The 8,254-nt window shown below is 41.5% G+C and overlaps 1 protein-coding gene across 2 annotated transcripts in view; it reads left to right on the top strand.

The window, feature by feature from the left end:
- Window positions 1-1,290: 1,290 nt before the first annotated feature.
- The window catches only part of Hacl1 (2-hydroxyacyl-CoA lyase 1), a 33,466-nt gene continuing 26,502 nt past the window's right edge, over window positions 1,291-8,254 (top strand). Inside the window, exons 1-3 of one of the 2 annotated variants that reach the window (XM_063257203.1) lie at window positions 1,291-1,705; window positions 1,843-1,947; window positions 7,166-7,206. In XM_063257203.1, coding sequence (XP_063113273.1) covers window positions 1,625-1,705; window positions 1,843-1,947; window positions 7,166-7,206 — 227 coding nt within the window. In that variant the 5' untranslated portion in view covers window positions 1,291-1,624. The remainder of the gene's footprint in view (window positions 1,706-1,842; window positions 1,948-7,165; window positions 7,207-8,254) is intronic. The other variant, XM_003480117.5, reaches the window with a different exon arrangement.

Below are 8,254 nucleotides of genomic sequence, written 5' to 3'. Positions count from 1 at the left end.
CTTCCCAGTGACTCTTTTCCCAGGTTTAGAGTTCAGGGGGTGGAACTAGCAGTGAGCTGGGACTTCTGCCAACCAGGTAAGAGGCCAAACTTTAACTTTGCTATAGCAAGTAATGAGTTGTAAGTTTGAGATCTGTGCATTTAATTGTGTTTATTATACCTTCATAAAACACTGTATAAAATTTGTACACATTCTGGAGTAGAATGCAAAATCCGTATTTACTTTTCTTCTTTAATACTAGGAATTAAACCTAAGGCCACTCTATTATTGAGCCCTTTTTATTTTGAAATAAGGTCTCATGACATAGTGCAGGTTGACTTCATGATCTTCTTGCTCTAGCTGCTGTCATAGCTGGGATTATAGGTATGAACCAGCACTTTTAGCTGTGTTCACTGAAATCCTCCTCGAAGATGGACTTCATGTCCAGGGAGGTAACTATTTTGCCCTCTTTTGCTTGAGGTGGGGAAGGTCTCTTTGAACGGCTCAGGACTATGATTTGAAATCCCTGAGTTTAGAAATTCTTCTGCTTCCTCTGATGCTTCTCATTTATTTCACCACCCATGAGCTGCTCCCCACTCCTCTCTGTCTTCTACTACGGGTCTTAATGGTTAACAGCACTTCAAACCACAACAACTCAAAAGTTGAATCTTTCACATGATTGGAGTCTTGCCTTGTTTTTTAGGTGGCTTAAACTTTTTAAGCAGATTGGCTATTAATGTTTATGGTTATTGTTACTGAGAAGGTCATCTAATGAAGGAAGCAGAGAGCCATAAATTGCACCTTGCAAACGTCTTTGTCACTCAAGGAATTATTTTAAAACTCTGTCAGGTGCAGGGGCTGGTTGCAGGGACTGTATAAGATAGGAAAAAAGCTGCCAATTTCTGGCTTTGGAAAAAAAAAGTGCTGGAGACTAATGAGAGTTAATAGGAAGGGTTGGCTCAGTAGTGGCCCAGCAAGGGCCCAAGGATGGGTAGGGGCAGGATCAGAGTTTGCAGCTGGGTCCAGGTCCAACTCTGTTCAAGTTACCTCTTGCTTGGAAGCTAAGAGGCCCTCTATAAAACTAGAGTCAAGAGTATGTCTTGAAATGCATTTAAGTAATGTGCATTACTGTGGATCATGGAGTACAAAACTATAATGTTATGAAACCAGAGACTATAATACTATTACGACACAGACCACTGGGCTGCACTTAGACACCCTCCAACCCACCCAGGAGTCTGGCCTGCTCAGCTGGGGGGCGGAGCAGAACCTACGCCAGCGCCACGCCCCCTTCCTCCGGGCTCAGCCCCGCCCCTCCGTCCACTCCTGCGCTACTGCGTCCCCGCGACGCGGAAGTTCGGGTTAAAGGGTTAGAAAGGGCGAGAGGTGTCCGGGGCTGCTCTCACTGTTGGCTTCTAGTCCCGCCCCACTGTGTCTGCAGAGAGAGGAGCTGGGGTTGGCGTGTTTATGGACTCACCTCAGGGCGAGGCCGCCGGTTTAGGCCCGCCCCATTCTCCGGGTTACTTAGAGCTGTCTCTCGGTCAGTCCATCCCGGGAGCGGTCGCGAGGCTCCTTTTAGGCTTGTTGTCTCCGGTGACTCGGTCAGCTGGCCTTCCCGTCAAGAGGCCTTGACCTTTAGGTGAAGATGGCGGAAAACGACGTCTTGAGCGGAAGCGAGGAGCGGGTGTCGGGCGCTAAAGTCCTGGCCCGGGCGCTGGCGGCGCAGGTGCGCGGACCCGGGCGGGCGCGGGCCGGGTGCGCGGAGCTGGGAAGTTCCCTTTCCTCTGGAGGCCGGGACCGAGGGAAGGATGCGGCGGTGCGGTGAGCGTTCGCGCGTTTATTCTCTTTCTCTTTGGCCCCTAGAATGTGCAGTACATGTTTGGCGTCGTGGGCATCCCGGTGACTGAAATCGCCCTTGCTGCCCAGGAGCTGGGCATCAGATACATCGGGATGAGGAACGAGCAAGCGGTGAGTGCAGGCACTACTGGGAATGATGCATAATGGTGCCAGCCACGCGTGACAGACACTCAGCGTTTACTACTATCTAATGCTTTGCATCTGTGCATCATAGTTTATGAATTGATATTTTATCTGTTGTCTGTCCTAGTTGACAGATGAGAAAAGTGAGGGATAGAGAAGTTAAAAGAAAAATTTGCCCCGTGTCTCGATGGTGAGTCAGATATTGAACTCTGGTATTCTGGATTGAGTCCTTACTACTGCATTATATTGTCCTTACCAAGTGCTAAGTGTCAGAATTGAAAGGCACGTTTTGGTTTGGTTATGTTGGGCCAGGCACTCACAATGTAGTTCAGGCTGGCCTTGAACTCACTTTGTAGCCCAGAATGGCCTTGAATTATCTGGATCCTCCTGCCTCAGCCTCCTGCGTGCTGGGATTGCAGGTGTGTGCCATCGCATAGAAGAGACAGTCTAGTTCTCTTTTCACTACAGTTTATTCCCATCTTTCTTAGAGGTTTATTTGGAAGCATGGAAAGAAAGATGTGACTTTTAAAAATTATTTTTTATTTTTAGGTTTCTTGAGGCAAGATTTCACTATGTAGCTGAGGCTGGTCTTGAACTCCCGGTGATACTGCCTCAGCCACCCAAGTCCAGTGCTTGGATCACAGGCGTGTGCCAGCATGCCTGGCTCACATGTGGCTTTTTACCAACCCACTTTCAGTGATTTCTTATTAACTCAGCCTCACACTTCTATCAGCCCTGTTGTCTTAAAGATCAAGAATCACTTTTGTGATTTTGCATACTGTCTGTACAGTGGAAGCTAAATATTTCTCCTTTCTATTTCCACTGTGGCCCTCTATTTAGACTCTTTTCCACTTATTACCAAGTTTCCTTCGTCTCCTCAAATGATGCACTTCTTCCATCAGATGTGCTCCTAGAAAGAAATGGTTCATTTGCTGTCGTATCCTCCACGTTGCCTGGCTTGAGTGAAGCTTTTGTGTGACATCTGCACTTAGTACATTATTTTTCAATTCAGTGATGTTTATCATCTATAAATTTTGAGATTTATAGGGTTCCTTGTATTAAAACTAGCAGTTCTTGAATTTTTTTTTTTCCTCTTTTCTGCGCTGGGGAATCAAACCCAGGGCTTCTTTTGTCTGTGTGAGATGAAGCCATTGACCTATTAGTGGGATCTATATTTTACTATTTTTCTGGAGGTGGCATCTGCCACTGATTTCCTATGACAAACACTAAGTATGTAGTATATATGAGTTACTGTGCTACATAACTGTGAGAGAGAGGGGTTTAAGGATGGGATGAAATTTAGTCTTGACCTTCATGTTGATCAGGCTGGGAGGGGGTGAGAACAAGATACACAGAAAAAATACCTAGAGTAATAACTCACAATAAATGTATGTTAGGAACAGTGGTAAGACAGAATGGGTGACTGGTTCTCTTCGGTAGGATAAGGAAGATTGCTCTTCGAGGTAATCTTTGTTTATGTTATATCATGATAGTCTGAAGTTATGCTGAGTTGTGAGGCAGCATATGTTAGACAAGGGAAGGTTGTAGAGAATCTTGTCTAGCTGGGGAACAAGTTTATAGACATTTTTTAAAAAGTAGGCATTGGAGGAAAATGTAAGTTTTCTAACCAGGTGGGAGGCATAATTAACAATTTTACTTTAGGAGAATGATATTCATGGACCAGCAGGGTAGGAGCCAGAAGACAGACTAGAACTTGAAATTTTATTTCACTATGTCCAAACTTCATTGTGGATCTTATTCTTTGGGCAGTAGATAAGGAGATAAATACTAGTTCTTGTCATTGGAAGACTTCTCCATTTGTATCTGTACAGACAGATACAAATAGATATTTTATTGTAATGTGGTAAATAATGTGATAGATATTGCCAAGGTACTGTGGAACCCCAGAGAAGTTCCCTTTTCCCCTTATGTTGTACACAAGCCACCCCCTTCCAGGGTGAGTGTAGCACACACAAAATCTCTGTGGCCTCCTCTTGCATAGGATGAAGATATTTACAAACTAAGGATACTGGCTCCCTGCTAAATCTGTTAGTTAAACTGCTAAACTTCTCAAACTGACACCATGTATTCAACCATAACAATTCACCCTTGTCAATTTGGCAACCACACATATTTCTTTAAACCAGCCTGGGGATACAAAACCATGGTTATTAGCATTTCGCAACACAGGTTTAACAATCCTTAAGAATCAGCATTAACTGTCAACATTATATTACATTAGAAGCTTAACATTTTTTCCTTTGCTCCAGAAAGACTCTTGCACATCCGTTATGCAAGAGGCATTTAGTCCATCTGCAAGAGTTGCCAGAGTCCTAACAGTTTCAGCATTGCTGAAAGTTTGGGTCCCAAGTCTCTTCTGAGATGTAAGGCAAACCACAGCTGCAAGCCCTGTACAAATGAAAACAGTTAAACACTTCTAACCTGCAATGGCACAGGATAAACACTCCCATTCCAAAAGTTACTAACGAGGAAACAAACAAGTCCAAAATCCAATAGGGCAAATGTTAAGTCCTGGAGTTGCCGGTCCAGTGTCTGCAGCAATCTGTGGCAAATTGTAAGCTCCAAAGGGCTTGTGTGGTTCCCCCGTGATGGCACTTATGGTGGTTACAGATCCCATGGCTTTTCCCTTAGGCTTGTTTTATCTTTTTTTTTTTTTTTTTTTTTTTTTGTCTTTTTCCTTTTTACCAGTACCGGGGATCGAACTCACGACTGCCTGCTTGCAAGGCAGGCGCTTATGCCGCTGAGCTAAATCCCCAGCCCCCTCCTTAGGCTTGTTTTGTCTGCTCCTTGTAGCTTTCCTTGACTAAGAAGAATTCGAAAGTGAACCCAACACTTTTCCAGAGCCTCTTGTATTTAGTGTTTTCTCTCTCTTCCTGTCTTAGTTACTTTCTCATTGCTGGGACACAATACATGACTCTTACAAGTGTTTGGCTGTTTTCAGAGCTTTCCTTCTAATGTCAGCTGGCTTCAAAGCAGGGCAGCATGGCAGAGGGCATAGCAGACGAGAAACACCTGACAGCATGCCAATGGGAAAGACAGTACTATCAAAGGAAGAGGAAGGGAGCGAGACCCTTCCAGGTCACACCTCCGGTGACTCAGCATTGCCTTCTGGGCTTTACCTCCTAATATCACATGTAGCTAGTGACTTAATCAATTCTCAAAAGTCCTACCTCTAAGCGCATGTAGCTATAAGTCATTACACTTTCCAATTATGAGATACAGTACAGTTAAAAAGTAAAAAGCTAGGAAAGGTGGTACACCTATGTTTTCAGCTTTTAGATGGCTGAGGCAGGAGTACTGAGAGTTGGAAGCCACCCTGGGCAACTTATTGAGACTATGTCTCAAAAAGGGTTAGGGATATAGTTTAGTGTTCCTTGGATTCAATTTCCAGTGATGTAAACAAGACAAAACAACTACAAATTCTTTAGTCCATCAAAGAGGATTGCAAGTTCAAGGCTAGCCTGGTCAAATTTATGAGACCTATCTCAAAAATAAGAAATACAGAAGGCTGAGGATGTAACTCATTGGTACAGTGGTTGCCTTATGTACAAAAGGAAAAAATTCAACAAATCATGAAGGATTGAAAACATATAGTAAGTACATAATCTGAAAATGTGAAATAAACTACAACTTAGTAACAAGATCACTAGATAATCGCAGAAATTTAAATCTAAGCAATGCGTTCATTGGTTTTCTAAATATTTGAAAACATTAGTAAAATCCATAAACTGAGCTCTACTTATTAAAAATGAAAGAAAGCATAGATAACCCATATCAGGGATAAAAAGGGTGACATCAGTAAAACTTTAAATAACCAAAATGAGTTGACGAAAGCACAGTGGAAAAATAGAAAATGTTTTTATTAAGTGATGATGAAAAGATGAAATATCAAACCTACAGTATGTAATTGAAGCAGTTTTTAGTAATTTTAAATGACTATCAGCAAAGAATATTAAAAAGTGCTCTAAGGTTGTATTTCAAGATACTAGAAAAAAACGTATCAAAATCTAAGTAAAAGGAGTGAAATAATAAGTACAAGAGTAGATGTGGAGAAAATAGAAAACAAAGAGCAATTAAAAAAGCCCCACAAAGTAAAAAATTGGTTCTATAAAACGGGTTCCCAACCCCTGCCCCACAGCACTAGCATAGGGCTAGTGCTGGCCATGGGATGTGGGCAGCTGGTGAGCCAGCGAGGCTTCGTTTGTGTTTAGAGCCCGGCCCCGCTCTGGAGTACTGCCTGGACCCGGGCTCCTGTCAGAGCAGCCGCGGTGTCCGATTCTAGGAGCATGAACTGCAGACTGCGCTGTACATGCAGCAGATCCAGGCTGTGTGCTCCCCATGAGAATCTAATGCCTGCGTCTCTGAGGTAGAGCGATAGCATTAATGTTGTGCTGGGGAGTGGCTGCAAGTACAGGTTAGCACTGGTAGGGAGCTTTGACTGCAGAGGAGCCGTAAAAAGTCAGTCATAAGCCATAATAAGGAAACTGGCAGAACCCTATTAGTGAGTGGCAAGTGTCAGTTAAGCTGCATCTGGTGGCAGACTTTCTAATGGCTAGTAAGTTGTATTTCAGTTATAAGGCTGCCTCCAATGGTAGGCTTTAAGCCGGAATCTGATGTTTTAGTCTGCATATGGTTTGCCCATTATTTTATTTACCTGATTCTGTGTTGTGGTGAGTTGTATAATTTTGAATACTAGAGTGTAATAATAACAGAAGTAAAGTACACAATAAATTAAATGCATTTGAATCACCCACAGCTACATGCCCTCCCCCATTCATGAAAAAATTGTCTTCCACAAAACCAGTCCCTACTGCCAAAAAGGTTGTGGACTACTAAAGATTAGTAAGATGGATAAACCCCTCAGATGACTGATGAAAAAAAGGAAGGAAACATAAATAACCAATATAAGTAAAAAAAAAAAAAAAAAGGGGGCATTCCTGTTGATCCTGAAAATATTTAAACAATTGTAACAGAGAAGCATGAATAACGTAGATGATAAAGACAAATTCCTTTAAAATTTAGAAATTAGATGCCTAATCTGTTATTTAAAATTTATATGACTTCTTTTACAGTGTAAAGCATTCAGACTTTTTATCATTTATATTCTGATTTCTAAATGCTAAATTTTCTCATAGTTGTGCTGTGAGCCCAATGTCTGTAATTCTGAAGTTTTCTTTCTTTGTAGGCTTCCTATGCTGCCTCTGCTGTTGGATATCTGACTGGCAGGTAAACTGAAGTCTACTTTATTCCAGCTGTAGAGTATTTTTGGATAGAGCCAGTATATCTTTCAGCAGAAAGTTAGTTGATTTGAAACATTATCGATGGTAATAGTAAAGAAAAATAAACTTGGAACTCTTTGAAGGTCAGATCAAGAAGATGACAATACCAGAAAAGTGTGTTAGGGAGAATATATTAACATTTTGCCGAATGAATCACTGGTGATCATACAGTGAGATGGGGAGTCATTCCTTGTCTCAGATGTCCTGAATGCCTCAGCCCACCTAATACAAAAATGGTTGATTTAAAAATGACATTTGATGGGACTTGGTTCTACTTGTACAGATTTTTAGTTTATATCTATGTTACCTAGCTACTCATTCCTCTTTTCTGACTAAAAAGTAATATATATGTACATATGTATTTATTTATTTTAACCTGGGAATGGTGCTGCATACCTGTAAGTTCAGTACTTAGGAGGCCAAGAACAGGAGGACTGAGAGTTCAAGGTCAGCATGGACTACATAGCAAGTTCGAGGCCAGGCTGAGCTATATAATAGGAGACAATATCCCAGCTCAAATAATAGTAATTAATACTTTTTTAAATACCCATTTTTGAAAGTATAGAAAAATATAGGGAAGAAGATTAAAATCACCTATAATACTAGAGCTATTAAGGATTTGTCATATTTTTGTCAAGTTTTTTCTATTTAAACATGTATTTTTTAGGGCTGGGGATTTAGCTCAGCGACATAAGCGCCTGCCTGGCAAAGGTGAGGTCCTGCAATCCCTGGTACCAAAACCAAAACAAACCCATGTATTTTTGAAGCGGAATTTGGACTCATTATAATTTGTGTTATACATTTTTCACTTAGTGTTATTTAAATAATTTTTTTGTTTCCAAAAATGAAATTAATAATTAAATTGTTAAGAAATGTATACAAATATAGTCTTAAAGTCCAGGTTTTGCCATAGTAGTCCTTCTGATTTGTTTTTTGTTTTTTGGGGGTCTTTTTTGGTACCAAGGCTTGAACTCACAGCCTCTCATTTGTCAGGC

The sequence above is a fragment of the Cavia porcellus genome, unplaced genomic scaffold, assembly GCF_034190915.1.
Source record: "Cavia porcellus strain 051 isolate PalLab524CR breed Dunkin Hartley unplaced genomic scaffold, mCavPor4.1 scaffold_10, whole genome shotgun sequence".
Classification (NCBI taxonomy): Eukaryota; Metazoa; Chordata; class Mammalia; order Rodentia; family Caviidae; genus Cavia; species Cavia porcellus.
This window is presented reverse-complemented; position numbering and strand designations above follow the sequence as displayed.